We start from the raw sequence: 20,709 nt of genomic DNA, 5'->3' as shown, positions 1-20,709 counted from the left end.
GCTCAGCAGTTGAGCGTCTGCCTTCGGCCCAGGGTGTGATCCCAGGATCGAGTCCCATGTCGGGCTCCCTGCATGGAGCCTGCTTCTCCCTCTGCCTGTGTCTCTGCCTCTCTCTCTGTGTCTCTCATGAATAAATAAATAAAATATTTCTAAAAAAATAAATAAATAAAAATAAAACATCTTGCAGATGCGAAGAACCGAAAACATAGGCCCGAGGTGACACATTCATTCTTTGTCATTTTGCAGGGTCACTAGTGGTGCACATATGGCTCCTCCCCAAGGCACCAGCATCACTGTGACCCTACGTGCACCTTTCCTGGCTTTCCCTACACGTAAATGCCACTCTCTCTTACCCCAAAGGCCTTCCAGAGAGTAAGCAGAAAGGATCAAAGGTGTATTGTTTGTCATCAGCTCTGCACGGGTCCTCATGAGGTTGGATTAGGGATGTTTCACTTAAGTGAGATTATTTGGGTTATTTCCTTGATTTTCAGTTATCCATATTTTATTTTTTTAGTTATCCATATTATTGATAAGGAAAAAAATGTTAAGTTGATACAGGTCAGTGACTGCTTTCACCCTCACTTCAGTTTATATTTCCAAGTTTTGTTCTGTTTTGCTTAAAGATTTTATTTGAGAAACAAAGAAAGTGTGCACGAGAGAGCACAAGTGGTGGGGAGGGAGAAGCAGGCTGCCTGCTGAGCAGGGAACTCCACGCGGGGCTCGATCTCAGGACCCAGGGACCATGACCCGAGCTGAAGGCAGCTGCTCAACTGATTGAGCCACCCAGGTGCCCCTATATTGCCAAGTTTTGAATCTGAATCCAGTCTAGTCCAAATAGATCTAGAAAGAAAGTGTCACTAATAATTCAATGGAAGGTAGACTTTTCCTAAATCTACATTACAATTCCCTGAGAAGCCAGAATGGGGGTAAAAGATAACACCATGAAAATCTCACTGCAAAGGCCCTGCAGTTGTAGTAAAGACAGTCCAGGTAGGCACTCTCTGAAATTAGGTTAAGAACATTTTTTTTTAACTTCCTGCATAACAATGAACCTCCCTTACACATCATAGGTGTGTTCCCCCTTTTCTGCAGGATAAAGGAAATGAGATATTTTAAATAAATGTTTATTTTTGATATCAAAATTATTTACTGGGAAAATGATAGGATTTGGTTAAATACTGATGATCATGTAATAGCTATGACCTCATGGAATAATCGAGTACAAGCAAGGTAAGAAAATATTTCTTAAAAAAAATGAGGTCACAGGATACGAAAATCAAGGTACAGGTATCCACTGCATTCCTATACACTCATAATAAGCAGCAGAAAGAGAAATTAAGAAAACACTTATGAGAGAGCAAGATCTCAGCAGGTAAAAGAAAAAAGAATAAGAACAGGGACACGCATAAATGGCTACAGCTCTATGTGTGTGCAAAAGCCAATCATTCCTACCATGGGTCCGTACTGAAAATAGTACATGCTGAAAACAGCAACACTGGTGGGTAGATGGTCAGGCCTTCTAGGTCAGGTCTCCCGTCACCCTCGGCCCCCTAGTTAATGCCGCCCCTGAGATCCATGCACATAGTCACGCACATAGTTCCCTGCTGCCCCTCATGTGATTGGTTTCTTGAGTCGTTTATACTTCCTTGTTCCCACATACTTTACATTTTACAATAATAACACCAAGAGCCGACCCAGGCTTGGGGTTTGACCTCGGCACCCACACTTCTTGGCGGTGTCTGATCGTGTAGCCCCTTCGGGCCTCTCTTTGTTCCAAGATACTGGACTCTGAGTAATCATTTCATCTTTCATCAGAACATACCATGTGGCAAATAGTACCATTTAGAATTGCACCAAGAAATAATAAAATATCTAGGAATAAAGCTAACCAAAGACACGAAAGACCGGTCGACTGAAAACTATACAACACTGATGAAAGAAACTGAAGATGACACAAAGATACAGAAACACATTCCACGCTCGTGGATTGGAAGAACAAATACCGTTGAAATGTCTATACTACTCAGTCTACCCGTTTAGTGCTCTCCCTATCAAAACACCAACAGCATTTTTCACAGAACTAGAACAAACAACACTAAAATTTGTATGGAACCACAAAAGACCCCTAATAGCCAAAACAATCAAAACAAAAAGAAAAGCACAGCTGGAGACGTCACAATTGTAGACTTCACATTATATTACGAAGCTGTAGGGGGCGCCTGGGTAGTACCGTTGGTTGAACGTTGGACTTGGTTTCAGCTCAGGTCACGATCTCAAGGTCATGAGATCAAGCCCCACGTCGAGCTCTGTGCCCAGCACTGAGTCTGCTTAAAAGACTCCCTCTCCGTCTGCCCCTCCCCCCAACAAAAATAAATAAATAAAAAAAATACATCAAGACAGTATGGTCCTGGCACAAAAATGGACCCATAAACCAATGGACAAAATGGAAAGCCCAGAAATCAACCATGATTATGTCTTCAACAAGGGAGCCGAGACTATGCAATGGGACAAAGACATCTCTTCAACAAATGGTGTTGGGAAAACTGGAGAGCCACATGCAAAAGAATAAGACTGGACCACATGGGGGCCCCTGGGTGGCTCAGTCGGTTAAGCATCTCTCTTCAGCTCAGGTCATGACCCCAGTGTCCTGGGATGGAGCCCCGCATTGGGATCTCTGCACAGTGGGGAGCCTGCTTCTCCCTCTCCCTCTGCCTGCTGCTCTGCCTGCTTGTGTGTGCATGCCCTCTCTCTGTCAAATAAATAAAATCTTTTTAAAAAGAAAAGAAATTGGACCACTTTCTTACCCATACACAAAAATAAGCTCAAAATGGACAAGGACCTAGATATGAGACCTGAAACCATAAAAATCCTAGAAAAGAGCACAGGCAGTAATTCTCCTGACATCAGCCGTAACAACTTTTTTCTAGACATGTCTCCTGAGGCAAGGGAAACAAAAGCAAAAAAAAAAAAAAACACCTATTGGGACTCCATCAAAATAAAAATCTTCTGCACAGCAAAGGAACAATCAACAAAACTAAAAGGCAGACTACTGAATGACATATCTAATGAAGGGATAGTATCCAAAATATATGAAGAAATACAACTCAACACTCAAAAAACAATCCAATTAAAAATGGGCAGAAACCCCAATGTTCACAGCAGCAATGTCCACAACAGCCACACTGTGGAAGAAGCCACGATGTCCTTCGACAGATGAATGGATAAAGAAGATGTGGTCTATATATACAGGGGATTTTTCTCAGCCATCAGAAAGGATGAACACTACCATTCACTTTGACCTGGTTGGAACTGGAGGGTATTATGTTGAACGGAATAAGCCAATCAGAGAAGGACAATCATCATAGGGTCTCACTCATAGGTGGAATATAAGAAATAGTGAAAGAGACCATAAGGGAAAGGAGGGGAACTGAGTGGGAAAAATTAGAGAGGGTGACAAACCATGAGACACTCCTGACTCTGGGAAACACACAAAGGGTTGCAGATGTGGAGGTGTGTGGGGGGATGGGGTGACTGGGTGACGGGCACTGAGGAGGGCGTTTGCTGGGATGAGCACTGGGTGTTAGACTACATGTTGGCAAATTGAAGTTAAATAAAATATTTAAAAATGGGCAGAAGACATGAATAGACATTTTTCTAAAGAAGAGATACAAATGGCCAACGGACACATAAAAAGATGTCCAACATCCCTGATCATCAGGGAAATGCAAATCAAACCCACAGTGAGATACCTCACACCTGTGAGAATGGCTAAAATCCTAGCCTCCGCAATCAGACAACAAAAAGACATTAAAGGCATTCAAATTGGCAAAGAAGAAGTCAAACTCTCCCTCTTCGCCAATGACATGATACTCTACATAGAAAACCCAAAAGCCTCCACCCCAAGATTGCTAGAACTCATACAGCAATTCGGCAGTGTGGCAGGATACAAAATCAATGCCCAGAAATCAATGGCATTTCTAGACACTAACAATGAGACTGAAGAAAGAGAAATTAAGGAGTCAATCCCATTGACAATTGCACCCAAAAGCTTAAGATACCTAGGAATAAACCTCACCAAAGAGGTAAAGGATCTATACCCTAAAAACTATAGAACACTTCTGAAGGAAATTGAGGAAGACACAAAGAGATGGAAAAATATTCCATGCTCATGGATTGGCAGAATTAATATTGTGAAAATGTCAATGTTACCCAGGGCAATGTACACGTTTAATGCAATCCCTATCAAAATACCATGGACTTTCTTCAGAGAGTTAGAACAAACTATTTTAAGATTTGTGTGGAATCAGAAAAGACCCCGAATAGCCAGCGGAATTTTAAAAAAGAAAACCATAACTGGGGGCATCACAATGCCAGATTTCAGGTTGTACTACAAAGCTGTGGTCATCAAGACAGTGTGGTACTGGCACAAAAACAGACACGTAGATCAATGGAACAGAATAGAGAATCCAGAAGTGGACCCTCAACTCTATGGTCAACTAATACTCGACAAAGGAAGAAAGACTATCCACTGGAAGAAAGACAGTCTCTTCAATAAATGGTGCTGGGAAAATTGGACATCCACATGCAGAAGAATGAAACTAGACCACTCTCTTGCACCAGACACAAAGATAAACTCAAAATGGATGAAAGATCTAAATGTGAGACAAGATTCCATCAAAATCCTAGAGGAGAACACAGGCAACACCCTTTTTGAACTCAGCCACAGTAACTTCTTGCAAGATACATCCACGAAGGCAAAAGAAACAAAAGCAAAAATGAACTATTGGGACTTCATCAAGATAAGAAGCTTTTGCACAGCAAAGGATACAGTCAACAAAACTCAAAGACAACCTACAGAATGGGAGAAGATATTTGCAAATGACGTATCAGATAAAGGGCTAGTTTCCAAGATCTATAAAGAACTTATTAAACTCAACACCAAAGAAACAAACAATCCAATCATGAAATGGGCAAAAGACATGAACAGAAATCTCACAGAAGAAGACACAGACATGGCCAACATGCACATGAGAAAATGTTCCGCATCACTTGCCATCAGGGAAATACAAATCAAAACCACAATGAGATCCCACCTCACACCAGTGAGAATGGGGCAAATTAACAAGGCAGGAAACCACAAATGTTGGAGAGGATGCGGAGAAAGGGGAACCCTCCTGCACTGCTGGTGGGAATGTGAACTGGTGCAGCCACTCTGGAAAACTGTGTGGAGGTTCCTCAAAGAGTTAAAAATAGACCTGCCCTGCGACCCAGCAATTGCACTGCTGGCGATACAGATGTAGTGAAACGCCGGGACACCTGCACCCCGATGTTTCTAGCAGCAATGTCCACAATAGCCAAACTGTGGAAGGAGCCTCGGTGTCCATCGAAAGATGATGGATAGAGAAGATGTGGTCTATGTATACAATGGAATATTACTCAGCCATTAGAAACGACAAATACCATTTGCTTCAACGTGGATGGAACTGGAGGGTATTATGCTGAATGAAGTAAGTCAATCGGAGAAGGACAAACATTGTATGTTCTCATTCATTTGGGGAATATAAATAATAGTGAAAGGGAATATAAGGGAAGGGAGAAGAAATGTGTGGGAAATGTCAGAAAGGGAGACAGAACATAAAGACTCCTAACTCTGGGAAACGAACTAGGGGTGATGGAAGGGGAGGAGGGTGGGGGTGAATGGGTGACAGGCACTGAGTGGGGCACTTGACGGGATGAGCACTGGGTGTTATTCTGTATGTTGGTAAATTGAACACCAATAAAAAATTAATTTATTATTAAAAAAATTTTTAAAAAAAGAATGGCTAAAATCAACAACACAAGAAATAACAAGTGTTGGTGAGGATGTGGAGGAAGGGGAGCCCTTGTGCACTATTGGTGGGAATGCAAACTGGTGCAGCCACTGTGGAAAACAGTATGGAGGGTCCTTAAAAAGTTAAAAAATAGAACTACACTACAATCCAGTAAGCACACTGCTGGGATTTACCCAATAGACAAAAACACTAATTCATAGGGATACATGCACCTCTATGTTTTGCAGCATTATTTCCAGTAGCCAAATTATGGAAACAGCCTGGGTCCAACAATTGATGAATAAAGAAGCAGCATATATAGGCAATGAAATATTACTAAGCCATAAAAAAATAATGAAATCTTACCATTTGCAATGACTTGGATAAACCTAAAGAGTTTAACGCTAAGTGAAGTAAGTCAGAGAAAGACAAATACCGTATGATTTCATTCATACCTGGAAATCAAGAAACAAATGAACAAAGGGAAAAAAAGAGACACCAAGAAACAAACTCTTTTTTTTTAATTTTTATTTATTTATGATAGTCACACACAGAGAGAGAGAGAGAGGCAGAGACACAGGCAGAGGGAGAAGCAGGCTCCATGCACCGGGAGCCCGACGTGGGATTCGATCCCGGGTCTTCAGGATCGCGCCCTGGGCCAAAGGTAGGCGCCAAACCGCTGCGCCACCCAGGGATCCCCAAACTCTTAACTACCAAGAACAAACCAACGGGGAAGGGTGGGCAGATATGTGAATTTTTTTTAATTATTTACTGGGAAAAGGGCAGGATTTTGGTCAATATTGATGATAATGTAATAACTATGACCTTTTGGTTATAAAATCAAGTACAAGCAAGATAAGAAAATGTTTCTTTAAAAAGGTGTCTGATCCTACTGAGTCCTTCCTTTACAGATTTGCTGTCAGCCTTAAAGTTTTTAAAAATCAGAAGCCAGGAAACAAAATAAGGGGTGGCACATACAACAGAATAGAAAGTAGCTCCTCAGTAAATTAGGCAGAAAGGAGAAAAGGGGGAAGAGCTCCTCTCTAAAAACGGAGGCACATCCCAGCTGCAGGGACAGAGGACAAATTTTGATCCTCATCTTAAATGTCTGCTTCCTGAAAATCTCAAATGTTAGCTAATCACCAATTACCTTTTGAGTACCTACTATGTGCCCTGGGCTCTGCTGGTCACTGCTGAGGGCCACGGGGAGCGTAAGACATGGTCCTTACGATGAAGGAATAGATAGTTGTCCTGAGACTCTCGTTTTAATTCCTATTTGTTAAGAGGAACCACATGCCCCATGAGATGGTGGGTAACAAATCTGCAAAACGCAACGTTAATAACCGTGCACACCAACCCCGTTCACACAGAGCAAGTTGAGCAGGATTTCCAAAACTGCCAAAGTTTGGAGCGCCGAAAATGGTTTCACAGACACAGTCAGCCCTGGGTAGGGGCTATAAAGGTTTGAGAACAGCAGGGCTATATATAGTTCAAGGAGAAAGGGTGGACAGGGGTAAACAGAGTCAGGAGAGCAGCGTGATGCCAGGAGGTGACCAGCACTGAGGCACAGAGCCAGAGGGAAGACTCTGAGCAAGGGACGTTGGGAAGCCGGCACCAAGTGGTGCCTAAATCTTTAGGGAAGAACAAAGTTGCCATAACAGAGACAAGGAGGAACCGAGCGGCATTCAGGACGTGTCCTGTCTGAAGGTACATCTTAGTGGAAATGCAGAGGCTCACGAACATCACGAGGCTCTACGTGCTCTGAGGGTCTGGAAGAAGGGCAGTTGTCCAAGCTTCTGTTAAAAAGACAAGGGACTGGGGATCCCTGGGTGGCTCAGCAGTTTAGTGCCAACTTCGGCCCAGGGCGTGATCCTGGAGTCCCGGGATCGAGTCCCACATTGGGCTCCCTGCATGGAGCCTGCTTCTCGCTCCTCCTGTGTCTCTGCCTCTATTTCTCTGTGTGTCTCTCATGAATAAATAAATAAATAAATCTTAAAAAAAAAAAAGACAAGGGACTGAAATGGCATTTGGAAAGAGGAGGGGGACCAGTGGGGAAGGTCAACATGACTCAAATTTCAGTCATCAGGTAAAGTCCCCATGAGGGCGGCCACAGAGAGGGGAACCAGAATGACAGAGGTGTCTGCTGGGGACGGGCCAAACCAAGACAGAGACGTCAACAGGCTGTTGGGACAAAAGAGTGTCACACCATGGAATGGAGGGGTTTGATGGCCAAGAGATTGATATGCTATAGTAAAAAAAAAAAAATTAAATGAAGGATGAAGCAGCAGATGAGAAGTGTTCACAGAGCCTACCCATCATGAGGGGGCAGCTACAGGACAGCGGGCGGGGCCATACCTTAAGGGGCCCCCAAGGAGAGACAGGGAGAAAGTGGAATGATTTCGTGTGGACACCTGACACAACAGCAGCCATCGTCACGTGGGGCTGTGCACAAAGCCGACGAGCACTTGAGGTTGGCCGGCAAGGACAGGCGAGGTCACCTGCTGGCCGGCCATGCTCCACCACTGCCACCGCGCTGGGCCGCCAGGACGGCTCCTCACAGCAGGCAGCCCTGCTTCCTGGAGAGCAGGACAGACATCCCCTGGCAGGGGAAAGACAATGACACAGACGAGGCAGACAGAAATGATAGACACAGCGCCCCACACAAGTGGGGGAGAGAAGACATTTGGGAGAAGGGTGGAGGGTGGGCCCATTTAGGAAAGAAGAGGTGTCTCTTCCTCCGGGGCTTGAAGCCACATCTGACTACAAGGCAACCTCAGGAGGCTGCGCAAGGGACCGTCCTAGGAGTATCCCCAGGACGAGATGGCCACCTCCACCTTGCTCACATCCAGAGGTGCCCTGACTCGTCTCAGAGTTCCAAATAGTTACCAGAAGCCACTGAAGGGCCACCTTCATTTACCTCTAGAAACACACGGGCTGGAAAGAGTAAAAAAGTCAGTCCTGGAACGTACAGATGAAGGTCTGGACCAGATCGCTGCAGCCAAAGAGGTGGGTGAGCAAGCCGAGCATTCGGGGGCTTGAGGAAAAGCAAGCAAACCTGCGTGGAACACACGGCGCCCTTGGTACCCACAGGCCGCAGCCTTTCTGCAGGACCCACCGCCACCATTCCCACTCCGACGACAGAGCCCCGTCCTATTGTCTCTGAACCTTGCCTGGAGTCTCGTGCAAATGAACAGGTTCTGAAGGCAGAGAACACCCCCACTGGGATCTGGGATTGGTTTCAGGCATTTCTCTTGCAATAGGGAAACTTCTAAAACTCGCATTATGGAGAGAAGAGATGTTTCCATTTGCTCCTCAGTAACGTGAAAGGATTGGAGAAGAGTCATTTCTAGGGGTGCTTCTGGCTCAGACTTCTTTTTTAAGATTTATTTTAGAGAGAGAGTGCGCATGCACGTGAGCAGGGGGAGGGGCAGAAGGAGAGAGAGGATCTCAAGCAGACGCACCGCTGAGCGCGGAGCCCAACATGGGGCTCGACCCCACAACCCTGAGATCATGACCTGAGCCAAAATCAAGAGTTGGACAGTCAACCAACTGAGCCACCCAGACACCCCTGGCTCAGGCTTTTAAGATCCCAGAGACCTGCATCCTCCAGCGACAGACTGTCTGGGCTGTTGGTCAGTGGCAGGTGTGTAGGTTCATGACACATGTTTGGACAACAGTGACAAAGAATGTCGAATGTCACACAGGCTCTGATTTAGAGGGTGGATCCGAAGGATGTCTAGGAGCGTTTCACCCACCCCGGATAGACGTACGGTTTGCTGGAATTCACTGCACTCTGTGCTCGTGACCTTTATCGATTTGTGAGATGCATTAGTTGAGGCATTTCAGTGTGAAGTATATGTTTTTTGACTTATCACACGTTTAAAAAAAAAGCCTATTTTCTCTGTACTCATTCTATTTACAAGCAGAAAATGTGCATTTTATTTATAGAACTTTTTTTTTTCTGCACCACCATGGATTCTCCTCCTTCAGTACCAATATAGACAAACCTCGAAGACGAATAAAGAACACGCCTTGACTTGACTCGATATCACATGGCTTCACAGATGGCATCTCCCAGAAATCTTAAGAGCAGACCTGGGTTTGGAGTTACGGGTACCCGACTATTTCTCATCTCCACTTTCTCTTGGGGGAAAGCTGCCAGGTTCACAGAAGATAACGTAGAATCAAGAAAAAAGGCCCCTGAACAATCTCCTTGTCAATTCAAAGTGCCCGTGGCCCTTCCAGCTCCCTCCTTCCTGTTTTTAATTTTCTTCTTTTGAACCTACTCACAGGAGAAAGTATTTTTTTCTCCAAAATATGGCTATCTGTTGTGGGTAACTAGGTAATAAATTCACCTAAAAGTACCTTCCCGGAACATGGCACAGACCGCCAGTAAAGGTTTCTCATGAAGCTTTCCCAGAAATGAGAATTTAAAATGTTACTTTCTGCATCCAAAAATTATATTTGTGGCCCTATGTTACCCAAACCTAAACTCCAGGTTGCTTGGTCCCATACAATACATTGTCAATTGTCCATGTATACTTTCACAATTAAAAACAATTCATATATCTTGAAAATTATACATGGCATCTCCATAACTCATGTGGAAAACCAGGGAAATATGAATAAAATGCTTTCCCTTTGTGACTGCGATGCTTTGTGCCCTATATGGGGATATTTTGATAAAGGGGCGCCTGGAGGGGTGGGTGTGCAATGAGTTGAGCATCTGACTCTTGGTTTCTTCTCATGGGTGGTGAGACCGAGCCCCACGTCGGGTTCTGCACTGAGTGGGGAGTTTGCTTCTCTCCCTCTGCCCCCCCTAAAATAAATAAATAAATCTACAAAACAAAAAACAAAAAAACCACTCTGCCCGCCCGAAGACAGCAGGAGTGTGAGAAGAGGACCACCCATGGAGAAGAGAACCGGGCCGCGATGCCCGCATGCCGGGCTGGGATCACAGCTGCAGGGACCACCTCGCTGAGCACAGAAAGACCCTCTCTCAAGTCCGGTTTCTGCTACTTAAACATTATAAGTTGGGCATAAAGTTCTATTAAATTCCTTGCTCTCACCCCCGAGGAGGTACCTCTGCTGATGCTTTTCATCAAACGTTTGCTCACAGCAAAATCCTGGTGCTATTCTTGGCTGTGTCCTAGCAGATGGCTCCAAGAGTTTTGTCCATCTGCTAAAAATTCATTTTCTATAACAGAAAGCATTGTAGACAGCAGGTGAAGGAGACAAACTACGGAGAGAATAGCCAAGAACCGGCTGATGAGGAGCAGGGAGCCTACCTGAGCATCTAGACTGCCTCCCTCCTTCCCCGCACAGCGACAAGGGTCACAGACACATCAGGGGTACGTGGGGACCCAGCTGGGAGCCAGAGAGGGCCTGGAGCTGGAAGGAAGTCGCCCTGACGTCACCTTCCCTGGAGGGGAGCCCCGCTGCACACACAGGGCTGGGAGAGGGGCGAGGGGTGAGGGGTGAGGACCGAGGACGGGCAGGCCCGGAAGGCTGCGGAGGGTCCCCAGCCCGGGAGCCAGGAGCGAAGTGCGGACGCTTCCGAGACAGAAGACACAGGCCTGCACCTGCTGGTCTCCTTTCCCAGCCTCACGGAGGTATGAGGATAAGTGACAACTGGACGTATTCGGGTGGTGCGACACCGTGGTTGTTAAGAAGTGGCGACCACAGACAAGGTAAGGAGCCCATCCACCTCGCAGAGCCACCTGCTGTGCGTGTGTGGTGAGAACAGGTGAGATCTGCTCTCAACTAAACGATACACACTGTTCACGAGACATCCCCGGGCCTTGGTCCTCTTATATCTCACCAATCCTCTTTCACTTGCTGCTTCTCTGGACTGGAACAAAGCCTTTCATCTCCTCCTCCAGGTCCTTAACTGAGATTTCTAAAATTGTCATGAACTCAACAAAAGTGTTTGAACCCCCCATATGAAAAAATCAATTGGTTCATCCTATTACAAAACATATATTCAATACCTTCCATTTTATTAATGAAATCCATTACACAGAATATATATATATATTCATATATATAGAATATATACACAGAATATATATATTCATATATATTCATATATATACATTCATATATACAGTTGAATACCTATATATTTTGGGGACAAAGCATCTCTTCTGTTTTAAAGTGCAAATTTCTCTTTTTGTTCTAATCCAAATGAATTTCCTATGTAATAGGGGAATCCAAGCCTTATTTTTCTCCAACCATGTAATTCTCTAAAAATTTCATTACTTAATATCTAATGCACCGTATCCCACTTAGCATTATTGATGACTTACACTTAGCTTTTGAGACTCCAGTGTTGATCAATACGAACCTCGTCTCTCAGGGAAGCAATAAAATACTTAGCTGTAGCGACAGAATGGTATCAAGATAATAAAGAGGGGGGGAAAATGGTAAAGATACCGGGCAGGCAATGAATTTCAAAAATCAATTAGAGAATCAATGCCGTTTTCATTTTGTCACAAAACCCCTGAGTCAGACACAATGCTAGATCAAAAGCTCCCTGGTTTTATTGGCATTTCTGGCAATGTTAATTAAATGAAAACCGTCTCCTGATTGACTGATAAAGCATACAATAAGACGGAATCACAGTTACAGGCCGGGGCCCCCAGTTACCGTCGCAGGATGCTTACACAGGGTTTCCAGCAGTGGCTGCAAGCGAAGGAAAATGCCTCTTGTTCTGAGCTTGGCATTTATTAAGTATGTTAAATCATTTAAATACGATTTATGTCAGTTGACATAAACCATTACTTTGATTACTTTTTAGGTCTCATTGTTTTGTCACTCGTTTTATGGCTAGTGACACATCAACTACTCAGTCTTCTTGTCTGATCTTGTCGGCCATGAGGACCACCGTTTCCAGCCTCGGCGACCCCACTTAGGGCGGGCGAGCTTGTAAGGTGGGGAAGTGCCTGTTTCCTTCAAACCCCTCTTCCTATGAGACCTGATCCTCAATGAATGTCTCAGCACAGCATGATTTGGGGTGGAGTCATGACGACAAGAAAACCAGAAAACAAAACGGAACATGACTCTTTTTTTTTTTTAAGAAAATGAGCCCACAGCATTTGCCAATGATACATAACTCCTATTCCATAACTATGGTATCAAAACTACCCACTGTTTTGCTCTATTTTGTTTTTCAATTTTCTTATGACTTCATGCAAATTCATACTGTGTTTTCAAATCTCCAACTTTTTCAACAACCTAAGCACTGAAGATTGGAAGTGTGGAGAGGGCCAAATCCCTGCCTCTTTCTCCTGCCAGATTCTAGCCCCATTTGGTGAAGAATTTTTCAAACAAGCTGTGCTCCTGGTGAGTAAGGAAGGGGAGGCTCTGAGCAGGAGCTACACCCCCAGCCAAGGGGCGGACTGTTCAGTAGGAAAAAATGAACAAAAGGCACAGAACAGGGAGTTGTTGAAAATCCGAAAGCACACACAGAATAACTGGGAGGGATTGGGGGCAGGGACCTATGACAATAGCCAGCACAGTCGCTAAAAGCAGAGAACAGTAAGAAGTGACCAGAGGGGCAGTTCAAACACGTCTTGGAAGAGGTGAGTGGCGGACCAAGTAAAGATCGGCACTGGAGAGAGACTGGGAGTCGGGCCAGACACCTAGGCTCAGAGGTCAAGCATGAGAATCGGTGTCACACAGCATGATGTTCCTTCAGGGGAAGCGGGGCCAGCCCTCTGCTGCAGGGGAGGGTGGGGCTCAGGCCTCAACACCGCGCCTGCACCCCACCGAAGGCCTCACACCTGCACGGCCAGACATCCTCTGACCATCGCCACTGCCGTCCCTCACCTGGATCCTGCTCCTCCCCACTGCCGGCACGAGCAACATCGCTTCTGCACAACCTCTTTGTGCAGAAGACACAAGACTTGCCACTCAGAGATGCGCTCTCACGTTAGCCACAACGGCAGATGACCTGCCCGCAGAATGATTCTCAACGCCTCATCGCCAACTCCAAGACTGGATAGCAGATTCTCAGTGTTCATTTACATTCTAATTGTTTCCGTTTATAGACGTCAAGATTTTATTAGAACAGGTGACAGATCTATAAAAGTCTACATGTACCTCAAGGAATAAGTTTAATAACTAACAGACGTAAGTTCTATTCGTATGTTGCGTGACACCATTTTTCTTGGTATCACGCAATGGGCTACAATATAAATGCTTCAAAAACAGACAAAACCTGCTATTTTCCTGTCACACTGATGGCATTTAACACAGATCTGAGGTATGGTCCACAGTTGCCATCACCATGCATTTGGAGGAACTTGGGCTTGATCTCATCGTACATAACACTGTCGTAAAACCCTAAAAGGTGATAGACCATTTTATAAATCGATGAGTACCTATGCCAAAAATCTTACTTCAAGGTACTTTTTCCTACCGGTAGCACACTCATCAATCACTTTACGCTTGGTATTTGAAGTCTTTGAGAAAAAAAGTGTCACAATTATCATTTCATCATCTTCCTTACTCTGCGCCTGGAACGTTCACTATGGCAACCTCTCTTCTGAACCAGAAGTGAGGTGCACGTGTTCTATCCTAAAATGAAAACCTAAACAAAACCACCAAAATGCACAAGTGGGGCATTTAAAAAGTTCTTTGGCACATTTCAGAGAGTTATTATCAAAGACACGATGGAATAATTCAACCCCTGGATTCATGGCTTCTATTTCATTTTGCATTTTTAAATGTTATCACTGGGTAAAGTCTTCCTTCTGTTTTCGTAAGCCTCTCAAGTTTTCACCACAGTAACAAAGTAAACCTTGTGAGAAATCAATGGGATATTTATTCCAGTAAAAGAGAAATGGAATGGTCTCTTTTGATCCTGATATGAGATCAAAGTGTCAAAACAGATGATGCCCAAAGCAAAACCTGTAACACTACTCTGTAGAACTCCACATATGCATGATCCATGTGTTGTCTTGCTAGTTGATGGGGGTTTTTCTTAATGTGAGTGGCATCTCTGATCAAAACCGTTTAAATCTATTTCCAATAAATGAAATCAACATTCTGAAGTATACCAAGAAAAACTTCAAAATACCAAAAGTATCCTAAATATTGATTCTACTAGTATTGATTAGTTTTTTATTATCAGCAAAGTCAAGATCCCTTTAACACACCATGGAAAAAATTTAATGGAAAATAGCCCTTAAGAATATACACAAAAGCGAAGACAGATTCTAAGCAGAAGAATTCAGGGTTTTTACTATTCTCATCTGTATTTATAATTCTATAATATGATTTTTTCATAATTTGATAAAGTGTTCTTAATTTTTAAACCTGTGAAATTCAATTTCACAAAATAATGCCAACAATGAGTAAGGCACTGTGTGTGCCTGGTGCTAAGAAAAAATGATAATATAGGGGTGTCCAGTGGCTCAGGCTGTTAAGTGTCCGACTCTTGATTTCAAGTTCAGGTCACAATCTCAGGGTCGTGGGATCAAGCCTCGCATTATGTGTGGAGTCTACTTGAGATTCTCTCCCTCTCCCTCTGCTCTTCCCCCTTCCCTCTGTCTCTCTTTCTCTCAAATAATTTTTACACAAAGAAAAAGAAAAATGAAAATATAAATAAAATGGAATTCCTCCTCCTAAAGGACCTGAGCCTGTGGTAGGCACCACCATTAGAGAGAATAATCGTCCCTATAATTTACTCCCCACCCTCTGGAGAAGGCACTTTATGGATATGTTTAATCTTTGTACGGACGTCACAGGTTGGACGCTTTCCCCAATTTTGCACCTAAGGCAGCTGAGCCTCGGGGTAGGAAACTGTACCCCAGACACAGTTTCTGTGTGTCCAGAGTTTGTCCCTCTTCGTTCCTTCATGTTTATCAATACTTTCAGGCTAAAAGAGCAAGGAACACGTATGCCAAGCAAATAATGTATTTTCCAAAGAATTACTCGGCCCTGAAGCCTGAGAGGGTGTTGTCTGAGCTTACGGGGACATCGCGCTGATCACCCACCCATTGCCCTCTCCCTGCAAAGTGCACACGCGCTGCTGGCTGAGATTCCAGGGGATGGAATTCGAGATAAGAAAATTGATGACACTGATTTTAACGGGAGAGTTATGAGTGGGAACAGCCAAGTGTCTAGTTTCCAACTGAAACACACTTTCCTTAAAATATTACAAACACAGATATGGTGCTCTTTTCAAGAACTTTCAAACCCATGGTCTCGATCCATTCCTGGGAGGCAAGTACACCCATAAATGCGCAATGTAACTGCTGATTGGGTTATTGAACGCAGAGAGGAGAACTCACTGCACAAGGGGCGCCTCGCGAGTCTGCGGCAGAGCTGGGACGGGAACACCGCGCTTTCAGGTGGCCGCACGCGCCTCCGCACCTGACAGGTGCACTGGCAGCAGGTTCCACAACTCGTGTGCGTACCCCGCCCCCGCTGCTGTCACGATGCTTTTACAATTCAGTTATCTCTGAGATCATAAATAAAAATCATGACGTCGGGGTTAATTTGGCTGATAAATAAACCATCAAACAAACTTCAGAGGAAGAGACTGAGGCTCTGATCTCCTACGGGGTTATGCCAAGGTTCACGCGGCGGGAAGCGATGGACGGGGATTCCAGTGCAGGTGGATCTCATGTCAAATCCCAGGTGTCTTCCGCGTGCCGGTTTTGATTAGATAACCTTCCCCAATATTAGTATTTATGGCCCAAGTTCCTCAAGGAGCGATGAGGAAGCTAAGTGAGCTAAGGAATAAGTAAAATCTTGCATACTCAGACAAAAATCATTATGGCCACTTAATCATCTAACAAATAACAGTGAGACTTTTTAAGTAGGTGCCACCTCAGCATGGAGCCCAACGCGGGGCTTGAACTCATGACCCTGAGGTCAAGGCCTGAGCTGAGGTCAAGAGTTAGACACCTAACTGACTGAGCCACCCCAGCCAGGTGTCCCACCAGTGAGGCTGATTCTGTGTAGGACGGAGCTACCGCCAGGAGGGCAGGACCATGGAGATGGACGTGTCCCCGCCTGCCACGTGGGGCCAGCTGTCCAGCCAGAGCCACACCTTCCCGGGGGCTGCAAGTGGCGCGGCTGTGGGGAGCCCATCCTCCTCCTGCGCCCTTCCACGCTGACACGCTCACCCTGAGCCTGACGGGCGGGGCCCAAAGTTGTATTTCTTAAAAAGCATCTGGTGAGATTTGGGCATCTCGTGAGGTCTTCAGAACACTAAACACAAAAATTACAGAACTGGTTGGACAAACCTTTCTTTCATTATCTTCATAAGGACTTTCATCTTCTTTTTCCTATTATTAAAAAAATATGTAATCAACTCTCTGCAAGCAGGATAGTGTCAAACAACTTACCCTCCTGTTGCCCTCGCCTTCCCGGTTGGTAAGGAGGCCCTCGGCGGCTTCCCTCCTCCCATGTCCTGCCCCGCTCCTGGCACCACACCTCTCCTACTCTAAATTCTGCATTTTCACACTCTTCTAGTTAAGTACTCTATACAAAACAGGACACGTTATCTTCTCTGGGGCCTTCACTCCTTGGACGTGTGTGCGGGTCCACCTGCTGTTTGTGCGGCACCTGTGCTTCCCGTGGCGGCCAGAGCCCCAGGGGGCCCTAGGAGTGAACCCACCTGTTTCTATTTGGTGTTATCAATGTGTATATTGTGCGATATTGGATTCGGAGAGTTCTCAAGCACCCAGGTCAGTTCGCAGAGGGTGCCGTGCACACAATGTGACACAGGTAAGACGTACACACATCATTTCTATCAGTTCACAGAAGAGCTTTTCAAATGAGCTAGTGAATGATGATGGTCTGTGTTAAGGTGAAAGTATGACTGAAGCGTCAGATACAGTAGGGCCGTGACCGCTGTAGAATCAGCGTCGTCAAAGCATCCCGAGGAGGAAGTGTCGGGTGAAAGCACGGCTCTATTTTCTACCTCTGCTCTTGGTTTCACCCACTTCTGTGCCAGTAACATACATAAGGACAAAATAAGACACGTGTCAAATTCCCTGGGCTGGTGGCGAGCATCTCGTCCTGACACCTACACGGACGTAGCTCCTCCGGCCAGCAGCAGAGGGGAGGCGATGAGGAGTCTGAGCTCGGTGCACAGAGTTTCTGCTTGGGACAGTGAGACGTTTGCACATAGACGGTGCTGATGGCAGCGCAACACGGCAAAGGGACCTAGTGCCACTGAATTATACACTGAAAAATGGCTAAAATGGCAAGTTTTCTGCTTTACATATACATATATTTCACCACAAAATATTTTAGGTGATAACAGACACCCTTATGATCAAAGAGCAGAGATACATATTTTTTAAATGTTGTTCACAATCACATGCTCTTACAACCTTGCAAGGTGATTTTCATTTTACCCCAGGGATTATATACTTAAGTTTAAGTACCTTAGCCATTGGTAGCTCAAAGCAAATCCACAAACATTTATGGGACGCCTACTGTGTAGAAGGCACTGTCCCAGACACTGTGAGGGTCACGGGAAGTGCCAAGGCATGTGCTCGGCTCCCTAAGGATTTCACAATTTAAGGGGAAGGGGGAGATAACACACAAAAAAAAAAAAAAAAAAAAAAAAAAAAAAAAAAAAAAACCCTTAATATAGTCAGTGTCTAATAAATATCACATGACTCATTTTTCAAATCAACAGGGAAATGAAACACAAAATAAAACTGCAGTTCCCTGGGGCTACTGGGTGGCTCCGGCCGTCAGCTCAGGTCATCATCTCAGGGTCCCGGGATCGAGTCCTGTATCAGGCTTTCTACTCAGCAAAGAGTCTGCTTCTCCCTCTGCCACTCTCCTCCTGCTCGTGATTTCTCTCTCAAATAAATAAATAGTCTTTAAAAAAAAAAACTATACTTCACTGAGAGCAGATACGGATCACTGTGGCCAACAGCCAGGAAGCATTAATTATTACTTTATTATTATTACCAGCTGTTATATTACACATAAGATGCTTGCTCTCCTTCTTGCCTCAAAAACACAGGCTAGATTTTCATGTCAATAATGAAAAACACTCACAAAGTTCTATTTCGGTCACACAAGAAGCAAAGATGGAGTGGTGTGGACCTCATAGAAGTAAACACTCCTGGACAGGAGTAACACAACACTTAGCATCACAAGGGACAGACCTGGAGCCTGACACAGTAAACGGCTGTCCTGAGACATTAGGCATGAGTAGTAGAGCTCACCGTGCAGACAGAAAGCACAGCCCTGGATTGTTCAGAACTGAGCTCAAATGCAAACTCCCCCTCTTCCTGACTGTAGGGTGGTGGTGGGTTACTCAAGCTCTCTCCTGTCTCATTGCTTCTAGGTCTACAAAGTTGGGTGCTGACACCCAGGTGAGGAGTGCACGTGAGGTGAGGCAGCCCCGGCAGCAGGGCCAAGCACAGTGCCCAGCAGAGCAAACTCCCAGCTCCCTATGCCCTCCCTGCCCCCTCACGTCTTGCCGCTGCTCCATATCACCACCTTCCCCCAGGAGCTGAGATTGCAAACCCAGACGTTTAAAAACTAGGTGAGGGGATCCCTGGCGGGGCGGGGGGGGGGGGGAGTTAAGCAATTTAGCACCTGCCTTCAGCCCAGGGCATGATCCTAGAGACCCAGGATCAAGTCCCACATTGGGCCCCCTGCATGGAGCCTACTTCTCCCTCTGCCTGTGGCTCTGCCTCTGTGTGTCTTTCATGAATAAATAAATAAAATCTTTTAAAAATAAATAAAATAAAAATAAAAACTAGATGCTCAAATTTGCCATTATTCCAATCCTGCATCAGAGTGAACACTCTGATTCACTCTAAGAAATTAAATCTACTGATTGATGTCAAGTTACTAACACCCACAAACTCCCAGAGGCCCGAGTCGATTTACATAAAGAGTCAATAAGGCAAGGATGGCAAAGTCCCGTGGCCAGTCCACGCAAGGTGCTCAGGCATAGCGCGAACTCAATGTCATCACAATGCCTGTGCCCTATTTCTAATAAAATAAAAACTGACACACATTAGTGCCCTTCTCCGCTATGCCCCCAGTGCAAACAGGTGATTTCCGCACCCCTTCACCTGACGCTCCAGGACAGACATTCCTCTGACTCCCAGAACCCAGTCTCATGCTCTGACACCAAAGCAACTAAACATTCTCTTTCCTCCTCAGTTGAAAGTCTTGCCGACTATCTAGATACACACCGTATGCTTTCACTGAAATCCGCCTCCCCATCAAAACTATGGAAGAATATAAGGAAGGAGAATTGTTTGAAAGCCCGATCCCTTTGACCATCTATTTCAGATCATAAATGCCACTGATGTTGGAAAAACCCAAACAGACCTCCCTTCCCACAAATGCCCCTCCCAAGGTGGGCGAGAAGCCTGAGACAGTGCCGAGTGGCTCCAGCCCATCCCGGCGGCCCCCCGGGCTCACCTGCCTCTGTTCTTGAATGTGAGAACCAGGAGGCCGCCTGGCAGGTTGAAGGGTGGGGAAGGACAGCTCGTAAGGCCATCCCATATCCCCAGGTTTACCGGTAGTTCTGAAGGCTTTGGCATTAGAATGGACTAGGATGTGATACCCCAGACCTACTATACAACCCCCTGCCTGGAGCCAAAAAAATTTAAAACAAGAGGGGTGCCTGGAGGCTCAGTCCATTGAGCATCTGACTTGATTTCAGCGCAGGTCATGATCTCAGGGTGGTGCTCTGCACTCAGCACAGAGTCTGCTTAAGATTCTCTCTCTCTCTCCCTCTGCCCCTCCACACCATCTCCCACTTGCGTTTGCACGCTCTCTCTCTTTCTCTCTCTCTCTCTAAAAAAAAAAAATTTAATAAGGAACTACTCTGAAAAAAAATCTAGACATGGAATTTTCAAAACAAATTCTCAAAAATCTCTTACCGACGTGAATTACG

The 20,709-nt window shown here is 45.2% G+C and overlaps 1 protein-coding gene across 12 annotated transcripts in view; it reads right to left on the bottom strand.

The window, feature by feature from the left end:
* The window catches only part of DCDC2C (doublecortin domain containing 2C), a 94,097-nt gene that overhangs the window by 20,905 nt on the left and 52,483 nt on the right, over positions 1-20,709 (bottom strand). For 8 of the 12 annotated variants that reach the window (XR_005371976.1, XR_005371972.1, XR_005371974.1 and 5 more), the window contains exon 10: positions 17,069-17,110. The exons of the other annotated variants lie outside the window; for them this stretch is intronic. Coding sequence is in view for 3 of the 8 variants with exons in the window: in XM_038560692.1 (XP_038416620.1) it covers positions 17,069-17,110 (42 nt within the window). In the remaining 5 variants the exon portion in view is untranslated. The remainder of the gene's footprint in view (positions 1-17,068; positions 17,111-20,709) is intronic. 12 annotated transcript variants of the gene reach the window in all.

This window comes from Canis lupus, chromosome 17, assembly GCF_011100685.1.
Source record: "Canis lupus familiaris isolate Mischka breed German Shepherd chromosome 17, alternate assembly UU_Cfam_GSD_1.0, whole genome shotgun sequence".
Taxonomy (NCBI): Eukaryota; Metazoa; Chordata; class Mammalia; order Carnivora; family Canidae; genus Canis; species Canis lupus.
The sequence above is the reverse complement of the archived record's forward strand: the minus strand, read 5'-3'. Positions and strand labels throughout refer to the sequence as shown.